Source organism: Typopeltis vanoorti, chromosome 26, assembly GCF_054136105.1.
Source record: "Typopeltis vanoorti isolate ZY-2024b chromosome 26, IOZ_Tvanoo_1.0, whole genome shotgun sequence".
In the NCBI taxonomy this organism is placed as follows: Eukaryota; Metazoa; Arthropoda; class Arachnida; order Uropygi; family Thelyphonidae; genus Typopeltis; species Typopeltis vanoorti.
Window position 1 is genome coordinate 31,058,257 of NC_143574.1, and position 24,207 is coordinate 31,082,463.

At 36.4% G+C, this 24,207-nt stretch overlaps 1 protein-coding gene across 4 annotated transcripts in view; it reads left to right on the plus strand.

Moving 5' to 3' along the window:
* The window catches only part of LOC150092458 (ectonucleoside triphosphate diphosphohydrolase 1-like), a 181,197-nt gene that overhangs the window by 44,713 nt on the left and 112,277 nt on the right, over window positions 1-24,207 (plus strand). For all 4 annotated transcript variants that reach the window (XM_090414937.1, XM_090414936.1, XM_090414935.1 and 1 more), the window contains 2 exons: window positions 9,683-9,810; window positions 17,788-17,905. In XM_090414937.1, coding sequence (XP_090271063.1) covers window positions 9,683-9,810; window positions 17,788-17,905 — 246 coding nt within the window. The remainder of the gene's footprint in view (window positions 1-9,682; window positions 9,811-17,787; window positions 17,906-24,207) is intronic.

Here is a 24,207-nt window from a genome sequence, read left to right on the forward strand (position 1 = left end):
TCTTATTATCCATCTAATATCCTCTTTTGAGGTCTACCTGGCATTCTCTTTCCAATCGGTTTATATTTTATTATTTGTTTAGGATATTGGGTGTTGGCCATTCGATTTACATGTGCTGTCTAATTTTGTTTGTGATTGTTTAGTTTTTCTTCTGTTGATTTTATTTTTAGTTCTTTTAAAATATCTTCATTCCTTTTTTTTGTCTGTTTATTTTATAGTTTTTCTCATGAATCTCATTTTACTTGTTTTTATTCTTTATCTTGTTTGTTTATTGCCCAAATTTCACTGCCAAATGAAAAACTTACTTCATTACTAATTTCCTATCTACAATTTTCCTCCAAATCAATCTATCTGGTCAAGACCGCAACATTATCAGATCTTATATTTCTCTCTTCTAAGGCACTTTTTACTGTATCAGTCAACCTATCTCTTGGTCTTCCTTTGGGTCTTTTTCCTGCCAACCTGGCAGAGAACACCTGTTTTGATAACCTTTCCTCTCCCATTCTGTTTAAGTGACCATACCACCTGAGATTAGCTCTGTTAATGCATTCCTGGATGCTGAAATGTCAAGTTCTTTCCTAATATCCCCTTTTTAATATGAAATTGCCATTGATGCCATTTGTTCACGCCACTAATTTTTCTCAGGACCGATATCTGCGATCTCTAGTCTTAGGTCAAGTTTTATTTCTAACCCAGCTCTCAGATCCATAAGTTGAAATTGGCTTGAACACTGTCTTGTATATAGGTAATTTAGTGTTTTGACTAATTTCTCTCTTATTTTCTTGTCTTTACTTGTTAGTGTGTTATTCAACATTCAAGTAATCCTTTGAGCTGTTTTGCCAACTTTTGCAAGATGCTTCCTGAACTTCAACTCTCTGTCTACCATTATTCCCAAATCCCTAGCCTTATCAATTTCCTGGGATCCAGTACCACCTTATAATGCACAATATGCAATCTTTTCAACCCAGAGTGCAAAACCTTACTTTTTTAAATAAATTATAATACCAGAATAAGCTCACATAAATGATTTTTTTATTAGTATAATTTTCTTCTAAGCATCAAAGGTATCTTCAGTACAAGAATGTAAAAAACTAATCGAACAATAACTGTCAATTCCAAAAGGCACCACCACCTAAGTACCTAATGTAAGATAACTAAAAAAAGGTCATTAACTTATTAAAAAAATAAATAAAATAATGTTAGGAAAGATTAGCTGATTTAGAAAGTACTATCTCTCACAAAAGGGATAGATGTAGACCTTCAGATCTGTTTTAAGTTAGAAGAGTAAAGTAAAGTTTCAGATGTTTCTTTATAAAGCCATTCCACAAGGAATTGACTTTTGTGAAGGACTTGTCTTTTTCTAATGAACTGTCTAGTCTTGATAGCATGCTCTGCAAGTCCAGACTGTTCAGGCTCAAGGTATTGAATATAAGACTTGCCTTCTTGTAGTTGAATAAAAGCAGATCTTCCTGTTTGTCCAAAATAAGAGCAAGAAATGCCCACAAGAGCAAGGAATCTGGTAGACACCTGGATAACTGAGATGTGGAAGCTTGTCCTTAGGATAAGTGAGAAAGGTGGAGATTTTTCTGATGGAGGCGAAAGGCAACAAAAATATTCAGTGGTTTTAAAACCTTTCATTATGCATTCACTAATAGTCTGGACTTGGGGAGCATTCTATCAAAACCAGACATAGAGTTCATTGGAACTTTTGTGAAAGATGAGTCTTTCACCAAAGTCCATTCCTCATAGAACGGCTTTATAAAGAAACATGCGAAACTTTACTTCACTCTCCTAACTGATGACAGATCTGATGACCTACGTCTATCCCCTTTGTGGGAGATAGTACTTTTTAAATCAGCTAATCTTGCCTAATTTTATTTAATTGCATAATTTTAATTTATTTTTTATTTTTAATAAGTTAGGAAATTTAATGACCTTTTTTTAGTCATCTTACATTAATTACTTAGGTGGTACCTTTTGGAATTGTCAGTTATTGTACAGCTAGCTTTTTACATTCTTGTACTGAAGATGCCTTTGATACTTGGGCAAAAATTATTATATTGATGGTGTGTTTTTTTTTGATGGGGGGGGGGATTTTGGTTGTAGCATTTACAAGATTCCTGACTCAACTCCATCCTTTTCAGAATAAATCGCCTAGCATGGAAGATGGAGTTCCTACTCATACTTTTCCGTGGGAGCACCTTCTCCTTCTCAGGATGGAGTCGACAGACATGAGATGAACTCTGATGTCTTGTACCACCCAGGACTATCATCTTTATGTCTACCATTTACCACCTGGGTGGTACAAAACATCAGAATTCATCTCATGTCTGTCAACTCCATCCTGAGTAGGAGGAGGTGCTCCACTCAGAAGAGTATGAGTGGGAGCTCCATCACAAAAATGGCAAAGCTGTGACAGGCAGATGAAGCATGGCTATATTTCTCTCACCTGATCTTAAAGGATATGGGATATAAAGTGAGAGAAATATAGCCATGCTTCATCTGCCTGTCACAGCTTTGCCATTTTTGTGATGTGGCAGTAAAAAACATGAAACAAAAGATGCACACAAAACAGCTAAATGCACAATATGCAAGGGAGAACATTCAGCTTACTCATAATCTACTTTATTTTTCACTCCATACTTCAGAATATAGAGCCATTAAACCATCCAGTCTTCCTCTTAAAAAAGCTGATTAGGATTTTCAGAATCCACTGTTCATATGTCATGTACTATGCAGTATAAAATGTTATGCATATCTACCTAGTGCATTGAAAAATTGAGATTATTGTTCATATCAGCTGTCATTGTTCATCAAAACTTATACAGACAGGGCCATCACCAGATTAGATCATGCCCTGAGGCAAACAATTAAATATCGCCTCTGATGGATTATAAGACAAAAATATAAAAAAAAAATCTCCAATTGCTATTTTGTTTTTATTACAAGAGAAACATTAATGCAAAATGATTACATAATAATATTAATTAAATGTTTGCTCTACGCGGATATTGCACAATAAAACTGTTTATATAAGCTTTTATAAATTTTGATTATAAGCTATGTCTACCTCTATCGATATAGTTGCTAGACCAAGCAATCTTTCTTGGGTCATTGCTGTTAGCAAATAATTTTTAATCAGTTTAAGTTTGGAAAAACTTCTTTTCACACTTGCTAAGCTAACAATTCCTGTTAGTGTAGCAACAGCGCCTACCACAATATGGCTGAACAAGCGCCCTCATTAAGCTGTGCCGTGAAGCAGGCATTGACGGTAAATCATATCCAAGGTCTGTATGCAGTACCGTTGGCAGGGTGTAGCATAGATGCTGCCTGCCTCACTCCTTGGAGGTGTCACAGTATTATTATTATTACGTTACACCTCCAAGGAGTCCAAAGACTCATCAAGAGGGGGGGAACCTACTCTACAACTCTCCATCTCCACCACTCAATCCACCAATTACACCAATGGCATGCAGCAACACTTTGTGAGTGTATTTATATATATGCCTCAAAGACCTTGAGAAAAGGCCCATTGACACCAAAATGCAGTTCGATGCATGGTTTGTCGAATTGAAGAGATGAGCAGTTTGACAATCCAACCATGAAGAGTGCATAAATCTGGAATTCCACCAATGAAGATATTGCAACTGCAGTTGTTGAGCAGTCAAATGAGAATAATGTAGGTTCATGCAATGCAGGTGCCATAGCAAGGCAATTAGATTTGCCATACACAATGGTATGGAGAACTTTGCATAAAGCATTGCAACCCACAAACTCAGCTACAGCAAGAGTTGCAATTGGTAAATGTCAGTGTCTGAGAAACATCTGCATTGACATTTCTGGTACACATGGAGATGTACAAGGAGTGAGGAAGTACATTTTCATGCTTGTGGAAAACAGTAAACACTCAAAACTGCTGCATCTGGGCTGCAGAGAATTTCCGTGAATTCAACAAGTTCTCTTGCATTCACTAAAGATCATTCTATTTGGATTTACAGCCAAGTTCATTATTGGGTTGTTTTTTTTTTATTTCAAAGAAATCCATTGAATCAGACTTGTGACCTGTACGGGTCATGGCTGCATGTTATTGGGACATGCTGGGAGTAGCTTCGTCATTCCGAAGTACATTTCACATAGAATTTGATGTACGCATCTTATTCCTTAAGGCCCACTGTTATCTTGAGATCTATACATTAAAGATGCCAAGAAATTATATTCATGGTTTAATCCTTTATCCAAGTGTAACAAACAGTGTTTGTCTGTGAAGTATCTTCATAACTTCTGGATAGCATAATGTGTATTTCAGATGTGTATAATATTTGGTATGCACATCTGAAAGGGTGTGTGTGTGCTTTGCATAATGGGATACTAAGGCAATTAATGTTAAATCATTAGTCTCTATATACAAGTATCCCAGTTGTGAAGATACTTCATATTGTTTGCTTACATTTGGGTAAAGGATTAAACCAAGAATATAATTTCTTGGTGTCTTGCTATACCAGGACTCAGGTATAGCAGTACACATGATATATGGGCAGTGATCCTTCATATAATTATTAGGTGATGCTGGGAAATTGATTTGCTGGTAACTTAATTTGAGAGCATTGTTAATGCTGTTTTTAATAGTTGCTTGTCGTACTAATTATCCATTCAAAACCAGTTAATTAACTTCTGGTTATTGAGGGTCAGATAATTGATCAGTTACGATATATTATACTTAAAGACATTTTAGTGTTTTTTTTTTTTTTTGGATGTAGATTTTGAATTTCATTTTATCATCATCAAATTCCTGCCATGTACCCTCAAGGGGTGTACAGGATACGATAGTACTACATGAAAAATTTACATCATTACTAACTCCCTATCTACAATTTTCCTCCAAATCAGTCTGTTACTTGTCAAGCCTCCAACATTATCAGATCTTATATTTCTATCGTCTAAAGCATTTTGTACCATATCAATCCATCTATATCTTGGTCTTCCTCTGGGTCATTTTCCTGCCAACCTGGCAGAGAACACTTGTTTTGCTAATCTTTCATTGTTCATTCTGTTTAAGTGACCATACCACCTGAGATTAGCTCTGCTAGCATTCCTGGATGCTGACAATGTCAAGTTCTTTCCTAATATCCTCGTTTTTAATATGATATTGCCATTGATCCCATCTGTGAACGCATCTAATATTTCTCAGGACTCTCATATCTGTGGTCTCTAGTCTTTGGTCAAGTGTTTTAATTCTGACCCAGCTCTCAGATCCATAAATTAAAACGGTTTGAACACTGTTTTGTATACAGCTAATTTAGTGTTCTGACTAATTTCTCTCTTATTCCATATGAATTTATTCAATTGACTTTCCTGCCATACCAACTTTGTTGATTCTGTTGTCTATTTCCATATTTAATTTACAATCTTCACTAAAAATCATGCCTGAGTAGCTGAAATATTTTACTTGTTCCACAAGTTCCCCGTTCACAACATAGTTGACATTTTCAACGATTCTGCCTATTTTCATTTTCTTTGTCCTTTTATTGCTGACCTTCATACCATATCTATTACAACAGTTATTCAATTTAGTCAGAGAATCTTGCAGACTTGTAGGAGATTTATTTAGAAGTATAACATGGTCTGCATAAAGCAAAGAGCTGACATTAATATCTCCAATTTTGATATCAGGTCCAATACCACTTTCTTTCATAATATGATCCATATAGATAATGAATAAAAGTAGGGATAATGTACATCCTTGTCCCACACCAGATTTAACATTAAACCATCTTCCTGTACTTCCTTCAATCCTAACTGCTGATTTACAAATCAGATAAAGACTAAGTATTGCTTGATACAATGTCCCAATGACACCATATAACTGTACCATATTGAATAGCTTCTCTCTTGCCTTTTCCAGATTGACAAAACTTAAATACAGATCTTTGTTATATTCCCATGATTTCTTTACTATTTCTTATAGAGTGAAGATCTGATCCTGACAGCCTTTATGTGGCCTGAATCCAGCTTGTTCTTCACCAAGCTTGTCTTTCACAATTCTTCTGAACCATTTTTCAAGTATACTTGCATATATCTTACCAGGAACACTCAGTAGGGAAATACTTCTTGTTCTCACATTCAGTTTTATTTCCCTTTTTATATATGGGTACTATGAGAGCTCTACTCCAATCATCGGGAATTCGTCCCTCTGTCCATGCCTTCTGAACTTTGCAGTGCAGCCTCTGTAAGACTTTTATACCACCATACTTAAGCATTTCTGGTCGGATGTCATTTACTCTTGCTGCCTTTCCACATTTCAAGCCTTTCATGGCTTTTTCTACTTTAAGTAAGGATATGTATTCCTGACTGTATGCCTGTTGAGTGTTTTTTTACCAATGCGCTATCACTGCTTGTTTCATTTAACAATTTTTTGAAGTAATTACTCCATACTTCAAGGATATGTTTTTCTTCTGTTTTTCATGTCATCTTTATCATCTCTAATTCTTTATATAGCATTCTTTCCTCCATTTCTGAGCTTCTTCAACAACCTCCAGAATATCTTGCCATCTTCACGATATTTATTTTCTATGTTCTTACCAAAGTCCTCATGACTTTTGTTTAGCTAGTTTACACAGTATTTAGCTTTCTTACATTTGTCTCTGTATTCTCTAAGAGCACAAGCAGACTTATTTGCCAGGGACTTCTGATATGCTTCCTGTGTTCACCATGTAGTTCTGATTTTTCTATCCTTGCAGACAACCTCACCACATGCATCTCTGGCTGAATCAAACAGAGTTTTCTTCAAGGTTTGCCACTGAATCTCCAAGGTTTGATTCCTGTTCTCAAACTCTTTCATTTTTTCTTCAATAATATTTGGGTATTTTAGTCTACAGCTCACATTTGAGAGCTGCTCAACTTTTATTTGCTTTAAAACTTTCTTACATGCTATTCTTTTCAATATGAAATTCAATTTTATCCTGCTCAAGACTAAATAGTGATCACTTCCAATTTCAAATCCTCTGTACACTCTGGTGTCCTGCACCAGGGAGAAAACATCACTATCAACAATAACATAGTCAATGAGACATTTCTTATTTCTTGCATCTTCTCTCCATGTGAATTTGTGCGCATTTTTATGTTGTAACATGGTGTTAGTAATAACCAGTCCATGTCGTGAGCAGAAATCAACAGGTATTTGCCATTATTATTAGCTTTGCTCTTTTCTCCAAATTTTCCCAAAATATTTTTGCATGTCTCATGATCACTTCCTATTTAGTTATTTAGACATGCTATTTAGATCCCCAACAAGGATCAAATTTTCCTTTTTCATTGTGTCAGTAACTTTCTCTAGAGCCTCAAAAAAATTCCTCCACTTCTACCTTAGTAGAACCTTCTGTGGGACCATAGGCACAAATAAGTCTCATTGTCCAGTTCCCCATTCTGATATTTGCCCATATCACTCTACTTGAGACTGCTTGCCATTCAAGAAGATTAGCCTCGTATTTATTGTTGAATACTATGGCTACTCTTCTTTTCCTTGATTGTCATTGCCTGAATATAACATTTTGTATTTATTGCTCAGAAAGTTTTCACCAGTTTTTGTCTTTTTTGTTTCAGTCACCCATGTTATTATTATTATTATTCAGGCCTCCATGGAGTCAAAAGACTCATCGTGGGAGGTCCTTTCTAAGAAACACAAGTCTATCAAGACTCAACGAGGGAGGTCCCTCCTAGGAAACACAAAGTTTATCATACCACTCCTTAAATACATTGACCGTTCTCGCTCTCACCACTCCATCAGGCAATACATTCCATGGTTCAACCACCCTCCATGCAAAGAAACCACTCCTCACCCTCTTTCTCACAGTTTCCTTTCGTAACTTCCAGGGATGGCCCCTTGTCATGACTCCTTCCCGCTGTTCAACTAAGCGAAAGAACTCCCTAGTGTCAACTCTGTAACCACCTCTCAACAGTTTAAAAGTCTCAGTCATATCACCCCTCCTCCTTCTTCTACCCACCAAACTTTGCAGTCCACACTCCCTCGGTCGATCCTCATAACTAACATTGTACAGCACCAACACCATCTTTGTTATCTGCCTTTGTACTCTTTCCACAGTTAATTTATCCCCTTCAAATCCTGAGGACCAAATCTGAGAACAATAGTCTAAGTGTAGTCTGATCAGGGTCTTATACAACAGAATGATAACTGTTTTATCTCTGCAGGTCAGCGTCCTTCTCATTATTGCAGCAATTCTCTGTATTACCTTCACCACCTTTGCAATATGTCCCCTAAATTTCAGGTTTCTATCAATCATCAACCCCAGATCTCTTGTCTCCCCTAACTCCTCTCATAGAGTATGCAGTGTCCCATCGATGTTTTCCCAAACCTCAAGACCTTACATTTTGCTGTATTAAACCGACACCCCCCCCATTCATTTGCCCATCTATCTAGCTTATTCAAATCCTCTTGCAGGGTTACCACATCTACACTATTACTAATAACCCTTCCCAGCTTCGCATCATCTGCAAACAACCGAATATCCCCTTGCAATCCACGGACAATGTCATTGATATAAAGGTTAAACAATATAGGTCCCAGTACTGAGTCCTGTGGAACCCCACTTGTAACCTTCTGCCTCTTTGATATTGCTCCACCATACAGAACTCTCTGATACCTATTGGACAGCCAATCCTAAATCTAGTTGACCAATCTGACATCCAGACCCATGTGCTGCAACTTGAATATCAGCTTATCATGTGGCACCCTGTCAAATGCCTTTGCTAAGTTTAGGAAAATGGCAGTATATGCCTTTCCCTCATCTAATGCTCTTGTAACTTTATCATAAAAGGCTAGCATATTGCTAAAACAAGTGCACCCCTTCACAAATCCATGCTGACTCTCACTGATAACATTACCCTCATCTGCCCAATGCTATATGGTCCCTCACTATTTTCTCCAAGATTTTACTAAGTACTGATGACGATTATGTCGATCTGGTACTTATCTAATTCCTCAGCTAGCTCCATTTCTTTGCCATTCAGACTTCTTATGTTGATAGTACTGATCTTCAACTCTGTTGATATTGAGTTGGGGTTTGTTTTAGGGTTTGTTCCACTAGCTGACTTTTCGCTGTTTGCCCTAGTTCCCTGGCAAAAACAACGGGAGGCCTTGTTGAACCGGGCGACACCTCAGCCTACATGAAATTTTGTCATGTTGTGCCATCGTTTTGTATTTTGGTTTAAGCCAATAAGAATATAATTTGGTCGGCTAAATCCCAAATTACCAACCCATCCTCATTCGTTCAGTATCCAGGTAGATACCCAACAGGGTGCACCACGAGAAGGTGAGGATTGGACATTAGGTCAGAAGCCTTGGTCGGTTCTTCGCATTCCTTTAAAGGCTATGTGGAGGTCTCCTCTCAGTTATACAGCTTTGACCCTTCATTTTATATATAATTATTATATATAATATAATTTTATATATATATATATATATATCACATAATTTGTAGTTTTAAAACAATTTAAAGAGTTTAGATAATGCAGATTTTTCACTTTAAAATCTAGCAGAGCATATTGTTCTTGTACTTTATTCATAAATGCCTGCCTCTCTGGAATATCTGCCAAATAGAATTTGTAATCATTAATCTGACGTTTGTATCAAAGAAACATTGTACTCAGAAAAATTATTCTTACTTAGGGCCTGATGATGAGTTCTCATTTGTTATGTGGTGGGTAATCGCTGTTACTGCATTTGTTATTGGTATTGGAGGTCTTATTGCAGTTGCTTTGGTGTATGGTCTTACTGGTGGTGGTATTCCTTTTGATGTAAGTAATTTTCAGTTTTTGTTTGTATACATAAATGTTATTGAATGTAAAAAACTTGACTTAAAACCTTTAGGAGTTGTATAAGTTAGCTGAGGAGAAAAGAAAAGCTTTAAAATTATTAGTTTTTACTTTTCTTTATATATTTGTTAACCGTTCACTGTGGTTACAAGAAATTTAAGTCCTTATTCTTTAGAAGTTAAAGAATATGGAATTTGTATTAAGCATGATGCCAAATACAAAGATGCTTGGGGGCTCAAAATTTAATTCTAATTTTCATCCTCTCCCAAATATAACACGCACGCACGCACGCACGCACTGGTGTCCAAAACCTAAAGATGAACACTATTTCTGAAGATTACAACTGCAAATTCAGACGAATCATGTGGCAATTTGTATAACTGACAATTTCGAGTAGGTACACATTCAAAATTTCAAATTGCACACAAAGGGGTCACGTGGTAGCACTCAACAGGATTTAAAAAAAACAACAACAAAAGACTACGCTAAGTGAAATGTGTTTAAAGGAAGCTCTTATCATGAAGGAATAAAGTTGCTGACATTGGATATCTTGTAATGTCTCAGACATCACTAGATGAATTCATGCAGGGAAGAAATTATTGGAAAGCTTGAAGAAGGCTGCACAATTACTGATATTGCCAGAGAGTTTGAATCTCACATAGTATTGTATCCAGGCTCTAAGCTGCATTTCAAACCAATGGAATGTGTTCCAGACGTTTGCTAGAGGTCACCCTTGCTCTACTATGAGCATGGAGATAGATTTTTGGTTATAACAGCAAAGTGTAATCGACGCACCACTGCAGGTAAGCTTGCAAATTGGTTCCATACAGGTGTGCTGAACTCCCTTTGCCTTCTATTTAATACTATAACAATTATGTTATTGTTATAAGACACTTCCAAGGAGTTAAAGGACTCATTGTGGGAGGAGACTATTCCACACAACTTGCCATCCTCTCTACTTAAATCTCCATCTATGGGAAGGACACTTTTACTTCTATAAGAAATTGCCTAACTCTTCTCAAACTCTCTTTTTTTTTTTCAGTTGAAGGGCACAATGTTCTGTCATTCTTCTTCCAGATTGCATCATCAAGCTTCTTAATAATAGTTAATATTATTTAATAATATAATACTTAATATTGTATAGCTGTAAATCTTCCATGCACCCACAGGTGTATAGAAAATTATTTAAGATGTTTTAAAATGATGGTATTCATTATCCAAACATCAAGGGAAATTCATTGTTAGATAATGTTTAGTTTGTGTGTTTATAGCATCTCCTTGATTGAATTGGTTCTGATAATTATGATGCTATTTGGTTTCAAAGATTTCAATTCTAGTACAGTCCAGTACTTGAAGAACATTCATAATGATTTTTCAACTGAAAGGTAGTTTCCTGGTATCATATATGGGTGGCAGGGTTTTCCTCCTAGTAGGATTGACTGCTCCATCATAGAATAAATTAACTTAGAAAGGCTAGGTTAACTAGGTTTGATATTTCACTGGATCTAAGATGTTAATGGATGATGGGAGGCTTGTTTGTATGACAACTTTTCTTTGAAAGGTTTTGCAATATAATTCAGAACACCAAAGGAAAAAAATGAATAAGATATTTATTTTGCTGGATTTCTAATCAGTATCTTCAGCACGATATTTTGTAGTAGTTATATATTTAGTTTAATCCTTTATGCAAGTGTAAGCAAACAAAGTTTACGCCTGAAGTAATTTCAGGAGTGGGGCAACTCATGGCAAAGGTATGATTTCACATCGCTTGCCTTAGTATCCCATAATGCAAAGCACATCTCCTTGTGGGCATGTATAATGCTATGCATTAAGGGAAGGGTCACTACCCAGACTGGTTTCGACCTTTATTGAGGTCTCATCAGTGGGAGCCAGATCCAGAGGTGGTGATACCAAAGTGGAAGTAATACAGAAGTCATATTTCCATATACAAGTTGCCAAAAGGTGTCATAACTTATTAAAATTCTCTGGATTAGAGATAGTTGATGGAAGTTTGCCACGAGTTGCTACACTTGGATAAAGGATTAAACCAAATATATCAACCAAGTGGAAAACAACTTCCATCAACTATCTCTAATCCAGAGAATTTTAATAACTTGTTTGTTACTTTTCTTTAATTCCCTCCACAACTTTTTTTTTTTTGCAGTTTATTAGCTCCTGCTTAATGACGCTCTACTCATCCATTTAATTCCCACTTGATTTTTCCTTCTGACCTAGGTATGTAGTCTACTAAAACTTCCTTCACACATCTTTCTTTACCCACCTCCTCCATTTCTCATGCACTGCAAACATTTAACCCCTGCAGTAATTCCACATATACTCCTTCTTAACCTAAAAATTATACGTATTTAGCCACTTCCCAGGTCATGATTGCATGATCATTTTCATTGGTGACAATGTGGCTACCTTGCTTATAGACAAATCATCTGATATACTTACTAGATCCAGCATTCTCAAATCTCTGGTACCTTTCATCACATCTTGCCTCAACTAATTATTCCTTTAGTAACTACATAAATTCCATTTCCCTTCTCTTGCATGTCCTTTCCTTCTTCCAGTTTGTTTCCATAGTTTGAAGTCACCATAATAATTATTTATCCTTCAATGAGCTTATTTGCTGATTCATACAGTCCACACATCCTTTGCATCTCTTGGCCTGTAGCAGCAATTGACAATATATTTCTTCATGTTGGTCTCTATTTCATACCATATGGTTTCAAATGCAGTCCCTTCTCTGATCACCTACTGAACTACTCTTTTTGGCCACTGTTCATCGGCTATCATCGTCATCATCAGTTCCCATTCACCGTCCTGATCTCTCTCTCTGTACTTGGTGAAAATGCTGTACTCCTCACTTTCTATCTAAATAACTATATCGTCTTCTGCCAGTCCTAATCCTATTGATGTTCACCAGTGTCGATAACTTTCGACCAAGAATTAATCAATACTTAATGTTTTTGATATTATTATTATTAAGAGAGACCTCCAGAGAGTCAGAGACTCGAGGGAGGCCACATACTACACTCACCAGCTATCATACTTATTCTTGAATTCATTCACACTGCTTGCACTCACAACATCCAAAGGCAATCCATTCCAATCACGCACCACCCTCTGAGAGAAAAATCTAGCCCTCACATCCCTCTTGGTGGCCTTCATTCTCAGATTCCAAGGATGCCCTCTCGTTCTTTCCCCACCCTCCATAAATTGAAAAATTCCATCAATTGAAATCCTGTATAACCCTTTCACAAGTTTGTAAGTCTCAATCATATCACCCCTCTTTCTCCTGTTTGCTAGCGTCTACAGTCTTCAAATTCTCAATCTGTCTTCATAATCAGTATTCCACAATCCTGGTTATCATTTTTAATACTCTCCTTTGTACTCTCTCCAATATATCAAAATCATGACGGTAACCAGGAGATCAGACCTGCGCACAATAGTCCAAGTGAGGTCTTGTCAAGGCCTTGTAAAGAGGCAAAATAATATCCTTATCTTTACACGTGAATGTTCGTTTCAGCATTTTGTAATTATCTTTTGAGTTGTATTTGCAATCTTTGCCACATTGCTGCTAAATTTCAACTTCCTATCTATTAACACTTCATTAACACTCCCTAGCCTCATCAGTTTCTTCTAGCCTAATCCCACCAATATAATACGGCATTGGATATCTAATCATGCTGAAGTGAATGACTTTACATTTACTCACATTGAACTGACACCCATTTTCTCATGCCCACAATTCCAGCCTATTCAAATCATTGAAATCATTGTACAGATTGAATAACAGTGGACCAAGCACTGCTCCTTGTGGTACACCACTTGTTACCTTAAACCTTGCAGACTCAGATCCCCTGTATACTACTTTTTGATATCTGTCAGTCAGTGATCCTCTTATCCATGCTAATATTGTATAACTCAAACCCATTTTCTCCAATTTATGCAAGAGTCTACCATGCTGTATTCTGTCAAAAGCCTTAGCAAAATCCAAAAGTATCATGGTGTATCCATTCCCCTTTGTCTATTTCAATAGTAACATTGTTATAGAATGTGAGCAAGTTGCTAAACATGACCTTCCCTTAGTAAACCATGTTGTTCATTGCAAAGTAGAGATTCACTGTCAACCCATTTCTGAATGCGACCCCTGACCAGTTTTTCCAAAATCTTCACCACCACTCCTGAGATACTAATTGGTCGATAGTCAGATACATCAGTCTTTGCACCACCCTTGTGCAATGGAATTACCATACATTCCTTGTATTTCTGCAGAATCTTCCCTGTTCTGAGACTCCTGTTAAACAGCTTGGTCAAAGGAATGGCTCAAAGTTAAGCTGAACACTCTTTTAGCACATGGGCTGATATTCCATCAGTCCATATTGCTGAATTCTTATTCAGTTTGTGCAACAGCTTTAAAACCTCGGCCTCACACACCTGCGTTTCTTCATCTAGTGAAGAGGTAACAGTGAGCTCAGTGTTGCATTCACCAGGTTGATAGCTTTTAAAATGGGCACTCATTAACTGAATAACCTCTTCTGCATCTGTAACCCTCACAGCATCTGGATTTATAAGAGTTATTCTTTCATATTCATTCTTTCTTTTACTTGCAGCATATTGATAGAATTTTTGTGGATTGTCTTTAGCATGCAGAGCTAGTTTCTTTTCGTACAACAGTTGTGACTATTCTAGCCTGCTGCCTATAACGTTCATAACGAATGTCATCCTTATGCAAACGGTATTCCTTCCACATCGTCCTTTTCTTACGAATCTCTTACTTAATAAGATTACACATCCATTTGCCTCCTACTCTATTTATTCTTCAAATACTCGTCACATATTCTGATATCGCATCATTTAAGTATTGTTTAAATGCTTCCCATGCACTGTCGATATTCTTTCCATCCAGCAACTGATCCCATTCCACTGAACTCAGTATACTCCTCAGTTGGTCATAATATCCTGCTTTGTAGTTCAGCATGTAACCTTTTCTGAATGGAACATTCATAAACTTAGTCACTTCCCAAGTGAGTACCACATGATCACTGTCACCAGCCGGTGGCAGAATAGTCTTTAACTGAAGTGCTCTCTGACATTATAATAAAATCTAACACTCTTTGCCCTCGAGTTCTTTCTGTCACATGCTGCTTGAGGAAGTTGTCTTGCAACAGCTCAATAAGTGCATTTTCATTCTTCTCATGAGATTCTACTGACATTAACACTCCATTACCCAATCAATATTTGGATAATTAAAGTCTCCCATTATGATTACTCTTTTCGTGCTTATTTCTTCTATTTGGTGATGCATTTCTTCATCACTAGCAATCGATCCACCAGGTCTGTAACAACACCCCACTACGTAATTAGTCTTGCTAAATTCCACCTCACACCAGATGGCTTCAAACTCAGTGCCACATGAAATATTGTTATTAGTAGTACTACAATCATAGGTCTCAACTCTAACTGGATTCAGGTCATCCGATATCATTAGCAGCACATCCCCTCCTCTCCTATCCTCTCTATCCTTCCTAAAAATACTGAACCCTTGACACTCAATACCAGTTAGTTGGTCTGAATCTGATAGCCAGGTCTCACTAATACCTACAATCTGAGGTCGCAACATATTAACCAAGGCAACAAACTCTATCCCTTTGTTTCTGATACTCCTAACATTTCTGTACAGACATAATAATCTACCTGCATGTTCTTTTGTATAGTGTTGTCTGCAGTCTGTCTGGCACAGTTGGATAACTTGCAAATCTCTTTCTCTAATGCCTTACATATGTAGACATCTTTGCACACATTTGATGGTTCCGAACCGGAAGAACACAAACCCGAAGTAGTTCTCTCCTCATCAACATTCCCATGACCAAGCTCATTTGCATCATTAACATAGTTATATAACATTGATTATGACATTAGCAATGTTATAGTTATATAACATTGCTACTCTCATACCTATTACAACTAAGATTTCATTTACTTTTCTTTTCTGTTTTTGAATTGCTTGCATTATATTTTTAATTTTCGTTCCAGGAAGACTGAATGTTATAACTCACTCATCTATTCACACCATTTCTCCCTTTGTAATTTAGTTTCTCTGACTCTCTGTGTGTTAGGTCTCATACCAGTTATTAGTTTTTCTAGACTCCTGATACCAAATGCATTCAGGTGTAGGCTGTCCCTCTTATTCAAATCCAGTCTTTCTTCAAACTCACTCCACACATCCAAAAACTCTCTCCATTCCTTCTACACAGCCCATGCATCGAATCGTTTGCCATCATAGCCCTTCTTCTTAATTCATTTTTATCATAGCGAGGTAAAATACTAACTATTTTCACTTTCTCACTCTTCACTCTCTCTCTCACCTCTTCCAACAACCCTTTCATGTCCTCTCTCATACTGAATTTATCGTCAGTTAAATCATTCATACCTACTACAACTAAGATTTCATTTACTTTTCTTTTCTGTTTTTGAATTGCTTGCATTATATTTTTAATTTTCGTTCCAGGAAGACTGAATGTTATAACTCGCTCATCTATAGCATGTTTTATTATAGAGTCACCATAAACTTCTTTCTTTTTATTAACATCACTTACCTGATTTCCGTTATTTCCTGACTTACCTGTTTCCTTGCTTTTTTTTTTTTTTTTTTCCTGTTCATTTTTCTTTATCTCCCTATGCTCATTTAAATGCCTCTCAACTTTTTGTAATTCCTGCATCATCTCTCTGATGATATGCTTTAACTTTGCTATTTTGGCGATTAATTGATTTTCATTAACCTCCTCCATGTGCACAATAACTTCGTTAGCAGGGTAACCTTCTTGTTCTTACCTTTGGTCTTTTTTTAGCATTACCTTTCTTGCCCTTTTTTGGCTCCATTTTAAACATATACTAAATATTGAAATATCTTAATAAAATATCTGATAAAATACTAAATACACTATAAAACACTAAAATCTACACTAGTATACTACAAAATACTAATTTTCTAAGGGAAATCACAATAAAAACAGACAAAAATCACCAACTTTACAGGGAGCACTAAATTTGCCGACCAACCACTATGTATCCTCACATTATATGTATGTACATAAGCCAGCAAAGGTTGGTCGATTGGTAGAGCCTCTGCTACTAATGGCGCACGCAAAAAGTTAAGCAAGTTTGAGCGCAGTTAGTGGTTGGAAGGGATCGATCGTTCGATGCTGTTGGCACACTCTCCCTCGATGAGTCTTTGGACTCCCTGGAGGTGTCACATAATAATAATAATAATAATAAGTGTAATTAGGAGCTTTGACTATCCTTACACTTTCTATTAATTATATTCTTCCGACTTGTTACCTATAATCTCATACTTACCTCATTGTTGCCTGCATGCATGCATGCACACGTTCACATGCATTCCCCTAATAGATGTGGTTTGTCTGATATTGCATCTCCATTCAGAAGAATGTTTTTCATATTCCAAATATCAAATCCACTCAAGTAAACATCAGCCATATATGAGTCCTTTCATTCATTGAACTTTTATCTACCCATCTACAAACTGCATATCATTCCTTTTACACGACCTATGTATTACCTAATTTAAAATCATGGCCCTCCTCTTCAACTCACCTCTGTCATACCTTGGCAGTAGATTCCTTATCTTTACTCTCGTCTTGCTTTCTCTTGCTACATTCAGTAACTTTCTTGTTCTCCTTCTTGCCATACTCTTCACTAATACTATTAATGTGTGCACCTGGCAAGAACTATTTCATTACATTTCATCGTCAGAGTTTGCACTATCACCCACCATAACCAGCTATTTCTTGCGTTCCTGAGTTGTATGTAGTGAGCGTTAACTGCATATACTTATCAGGCATAAGTTTATACTGTATTTTGTGTGTTGATTATATTTCAAAATGTGGCTTAAATTACAAATTATTTATTTTATTTTATTTTTTTTAGTATGGCATTGTTCTTGATGCCGGTTCTAGTCATACGGATGTGTTGTTATACAAATGGGAAGGTGACAAGGAAAAGGGAACAGGACGAGTAATGCAAATTGATTCATGTTCCTTGCAGGGTAAATTTTTAGATGAAAACAGAAATATTTAATGAATTATAATTAATCATTAAATTTAATTATTTAGTATGATCAATTACTAATTAATATTAATAGGATCATAATCATATTACTATATTTATTATTTTATGTTCCATTACATTAACAATGTTTTCTAATACTTCTGTGGTTTAGTCTTGTCTGGGAATGCATTGTGGGTTCAAATCTCATCTGTGATATACAGTTTTTATTATGTATGTATAGATAATGTGATTTTTCCTATGTTAAGCACATGCTATATGGATTAAAATTGCATGCAGCAAACCTGAAAGATGCATATGTGACATACTGCATGTACTTTCCCTTGTCAAATTATCGGTTATATTTATGATGTAATTGGATCTCCTTGTCTTTGTGGGTGCGTGCTGAATATTGTATTTGGATATTAAGGGAGGGAGATAAAAAATAGTGACTTTCTTTTAGTCTTGAGTTTGTTTCCAGTAAATGCAAAAACCACTTCTTTTTTAATCTTGTTTTGGAAATCAACTCGGAAATTACAAAGCTTTATGCAAGATCTACATTTCAAAACCTGTTTATGTGAGACTTATTTGATACAAAAAAAAAGTGTGAAGTATATTCTTGATAAATGAAAACAAAGAAAATATATATTACCTGTTATTTTTAATAAAAGGAATGAAATAAAAAAACACCACAGCTAACGGTCATACAACATGCTGTAATAACTAGGCTCTAACTATGCATAATATGTATGTATGAAAATCTCCATATCATAATCAGTCAATCCTTTGAAGATCTGGGTTCAAGTCTTGTATAGGAAGTGAAGAACCTTTATAGTGGTTTTCAGCTGTAGGTGAGTTAGTTGGTCTTATATAGTGGTGGAGAGGTTTCCTTCTGAAAATGAGGTTTTACCTCTTATAAAATTAAATGTAAGGAGAATGAGGAATTAAAGTGTATTTTAGATCGTGAGTGTGATATTTTTGTCAAACTTCAGAATGAAGAAAATTGTGATATGACAAGAAATGGCGAGGTTGTACCAGAGAACTGTGAGGGCATGAATGTAGAAAGTGTGAATGATGGTATTAATTCAGAGCAAATTAATGGTTTTACAGAGAATAAAAAAGATGAGATAGATGCAATGAGTGAGATCGCATTGTTGAGCGGAGCGATACAAAGGGAAAAGCAGCAGCTAGAGCGTATGAACAAAAGTTGAATGAGTGTACCAGCCAATAATAAAAAGTATGATAGGAAATATAAGCGTATGAGTGTGAATGTAAACAAAATGAAGGAAAGAGTGCTGTATGGAGACTCTTTAGTACAAGGTGTGTTAGTAGAGGATTTGACAAAATCATACCAACCTGGTGCGACCTTAAAGGATGTAACTGAGTCTATTAGAGAGCAAAAGGAAAGGGTGAAAGAATTGATTGTTGTGGCAGGTACGAATGATTTGAAAGGAGATAAAATGGAAATGATAGAGGACCTGAATGAATTGTTTGAGGTAGCAAAAGAAAAGAGTGAGAGAGTTAGGATGATTAGTCTTTTGCCGTGGTATGACAGTGAAGTGTTTAAGAGGATGGCCATAATTACAAATGACTTTATGCGTGGGTTATGTATGACGAGTGGTGTGGAATTTGTGGATGTGTGGAGTGAGTTCGATGGGCGAAAGAATCTATATAAAATGGATGGCTTGCATTTGAATGGATACAGTGTAAGGAGACTTGAAAAAGTGTTGCTGAATGTAGTAGATGTGCAAAATCAGGGAAACTAGATTTATTAGGGGGGGGACTGGATATACAAACCTTAGGGAGGCAGTTGAATGTATGAATGAGTATAATATGCCTGAGTGAATAAGGATTGAGATAGTTAATATAAGGCATCAAGGTAGGGATGGGGCTAATGGGGGTCTTAAATTCATGTACACTAATGCTAGGAGTATTAGGAACAAAAAAGGAAGAGTTTTGGCCATGGTTGGCACTTCCAGACCACAGGCTATTGGCATTAGTGAATCATGGCTGACTGTAGATGATATAGCTAGTGGGATTGAATGTGATGGGTATAGTGTGTTCAGGAATGACAGGGGGAATAAAATGGTTGGGAGTATTGTTGATGATAGCTGATGAGCTGCAGCCAAGGAGAATAGAAGTTGAATTGCAGGATAGAGAAAATAGCACATTTGAGGCCATTTGGTGTGAGATTGTGGCTAGCAGAACAAAATATACAATTGGGTGCTGCTATAGACCAGGTGATGAAAAAGATGGTGGAGACAGTATGCACAAGCAAATAGAAGAAATGAGTGGAAGGAGGGTAATTATTATGGGAGATTTCAACTATGGTCGCATTGATTGGAGTGAGAAGAGGCCACACGGGAGGAAGGAACTGAATTTTATGCGGTTATTAAGGGATAACTATCTGCGACAGCATGTAATGGAAAATACTAGGGGTCAAAGAGCACTTGACCTAGTAATTACATCTGAGGATTTGGCTCTAACAAATATGACCACATCCACCAATTGGTGAGGGTGATCATACGGTCTTGACTTGGGAGTTGGCTAAAGGTGTGGAATTTACAATTAAGACAGGGTACATGTAGAATTATCGGACTGGAAAGTATGACAAGCTTAGGAGTTTGATTGGTTCAGTGCCATGGCATGTACAACTGCAATGACTAGAAGTTGATAGTACATGGGAGGCAGTGAAGAAGTGTTTGCATGAAGCAGTGGCTGATTGTATATCTAGGGTCCGAATAGTAAAACAAGTAGGAGTTAAATGGATGAATAACACCATTATGCTTGAGCTGCAAAAAAAGAAACAACTATGGAGGGAATTTAAGGAAAAAGGTGACCGGCAGGCACATGAACGGTATAAAACGCAGGCCAGAAGGGTGACGAGTGTGGTAAGAAAAGCAAAAAAGATTACGAAAGAACATTGGCCACGCAGGCTAAAGAGAATCCCAAACAGTTTTTTCGATATGTTGCAAGTAAAAGGAAAAATGTATATAGCAGAATGATTTTAAAGAATACCGATGGTAGGGAGGTAACTGAATCAGTATATAGTTGAGTTACTGAGTGAGCACTTTGCAAGAATATATCATCCAGGTGGTGACATTGCAGAAATGAATGAACCAGTAGATTATACGGGAATTGTGGTGAATGAAGTGGAGGTGAGTAGTCTATTGCACATCTGTGGGATTGGATGGTATACCAGCTCGTGTCGTACGAGAAGCGACTAAAGAATTGTCAGTACCCTTGACCATTTTGTTTAATTTGAGTCTCGGGTCTGGGTTAGTCCCGAATGGGTGGAAAGAGGGGGAAAATAGTTCCACTGCATAAAGGTGGTTCCAAGACTGCTGTTGTAAATTACCGACTGATTAGCATATCAGGAATCGTTGTCAAGGTCTTAGAGAAATTAGTCAAGAAAAGAATACACGATTGGATAGATGAAAATGGGATATTGTATGGGGGACAACATGGTTTTGTGAAGGGTAGATCATGCCTCAGTAACTTGCTTATGTTTTATAACACAGTAATGGCTGAACTGGATAAGGGTAATGGATTTACAGTGATTCTACTGGACCTTGCCAAGGCCTTTGACAGGATACCACATGGAATCCTAATCAGCTTGCGTTTAGTCACGTGACACTCTGGCACATCAGCCCGTATACGCCATCTATCAATCTCTTTTGTTAATACAGACAGCAACATTTCTTTATTCCACAGAAATTAATATTGTGGTGAGTGGTTTCGCGACAGTAAAATTAGTCTTATTACTTATTGAACAGCCATCGTACAACAGTTATTCAATTTAGTCAGGGAATCTTACAGACTTATACTGGATTTATTTAGAAGAATAACCGTCTACATAAAGTAAAGAGCTGAGATTAACATCTCCAAGTTTGATATCAGGTTTAATACCACTTTCCTTCATAATGTGATCCATATAGATAATGAATAACATAGGGGATAATGTACATCATTGTCTGACAAAAGATTTAACATTAAATTATCTTCCTGTATTTCCTTCAATTCTAACTGCTGACTTACAACTCAAATAGAGACTAAGTATTGCTTGATATAATGCTTACCTGACACCATACAAATGTAGCGTTTGAATAGCTTCTCTCTTGGCATCTTGTCATATGCCTTTTCCAGATCTATAAAACTTAAATACAGATCTTTGTTATATTCCCATGATTTCTCAACGATCTGTTGTAAAGTGAAAATCTGATCCTGCAACCTCTGTTTGGCCTGAATCCAACATGTTCTTCATCAAGCTTCTCTTCCACAATCCTTCTCAACCGTTTTTTTAAGTATACTTGCATATATCTTAACAGGAACACTCAGGAGAGAAAACCTGTGTAATTTTCACATTCAGTTTTATTTCCCTTTTTATATGTGGGTAGTATGAGAGTTCTATTCCAATCATCAGGAATTCGTCCCTCTGTCCAGGCCTTCTGAACTATGCAGTGAAGCCACTGTAAGACTTTTATACCTCTGTTACATCCTGAATGAAGAACCTTAAAAGAAAACAATTCATTCAGGATTTAACAAGTCAGAAAAATCAGCTGAGAGAAAAAACTTGTACTCAAGCAGAAGAAATAACTATTTATGTCTAATTAGAAATAGAATTGCCTCCTTTTAGTAGAATTGTAATACCATGTAAAGAACTTTGAGTATAAATTAGTATTATATGAATGCATCATATATACAATGAATGGGTAAATTAGATGTAAACAATAGTCCAAAGGTCATGGGTGGGTCCGAGGCATTGACAATCTTGGAAAACAACGCACATTCGTTTCCCAGAAGATGCTGCTAGTGATCTCATAATGTGCCGAAAATCCCGGGGATGAAGAAAGTAGCGAGCGGGAAAAGATTGCAGAAAGTAAGAGGGCACTATCGCAGCTAGTAACAGGGTGCTAAAATGGGGGAAGCGAAGGGAGAATAAAAATTCTCCTTCTTCAAACAAAGAAGGACAGTTCAGATGGACCTGGAGATCCTGCCCCAAGAAATGATAAAGTAAAGATTTTGTTGTATAATTACTCAGTTGGTAAAAGGAAAGATCATTGTAGTGTAATAATCGAGTATGGACAGTATTTAAGAACTTTAAGTGATTATTTAGCAGTGGCTAATGTCCATATGACAAATTGTCTGGAATGATTATAGATGATTGTGACTAGTTTAATATGCAAGACTAACATAATAGGTAGAATATTGATTAGAAGTGTATAATGTGTATATTATGTGTGTTTAATCTCTAACTTAAAAGGAGGATTTATTGTTCATGCATTAGAGTATTAATCAGTTTGATACAGTTTGATTTAGCATGTCATTGAATTAATTGAAAGTGAGATTGGTCTAAGTGTATATTATGTCTTTAGATTCCAATAAATATGTTTTTTCTTCTATACCTGAGTTTTGCCTGTTTATGAACCAAAACTACCACTCATTAATCTGAACCATAGCGGGGGGGGGGGGGGTAATTGAAAGAAAGGTATAAGATGTTTTATGGAGGTTACGACTGCAAACCAGAATTTACTTACCCACAGTAAAGCGTTTGATTTATGAGTATAAGCACTAAATTTATTCACCTATGTGCACCAAGAGCCTGGAAAAGTCTCCCTGAATAAGAGTTCCCTCTATTCTAAGATATTGGCTGGTGCAGCTTTAAACAATAAATTTGTCAATATCTGAAGAGGAATTAGAAATTAGGAATCGGCTAGAAATATAGAATTTACTTTCCTTATAGAATGAACACGTAAGAAGTGATACAGATATTAGAGTCAGGGAAATTTTGTAAGTCTTGTAGTTATTGTAGCGAGGAAATATTCACAAAAGAAGTAAAATTATTATAGGAAAAGAAAATATTTAACACCTCCATACTTGAACAATTCAGGTCGTCATATACTCCTGCTGCCTTTCCACATTTCAAGCCTTTGATGGCTTTTTTTCTACTTCAAGTATGGACATGTATTCCTTACTGCATGCCTGGTCAGTGTTTTTTTATGACTGTTCTGTCATGACTGCTTGTTTCATTTAACAATTTTTTGAAGTAATTACTCCATACTTCAAGGATATGTTTTTCTTCTGTTTTTCATGTCATCTTTATCATCTCTAACTCCTTTTATAGCATTCTTTCCTCCATTTCTGAGCTTCTTCAACAATCTCCAGAATATCTTGCCATCTTCGTGATATTTATTTTCTATGTTCTTACCAAAGTCCTCATGACTTTTGTTTAGCTAGTTTACACAGTATTTAGCTTTCTTACATTTGTCTCTGTATTCTCTAAGAGCACAAGCAGACTTATTT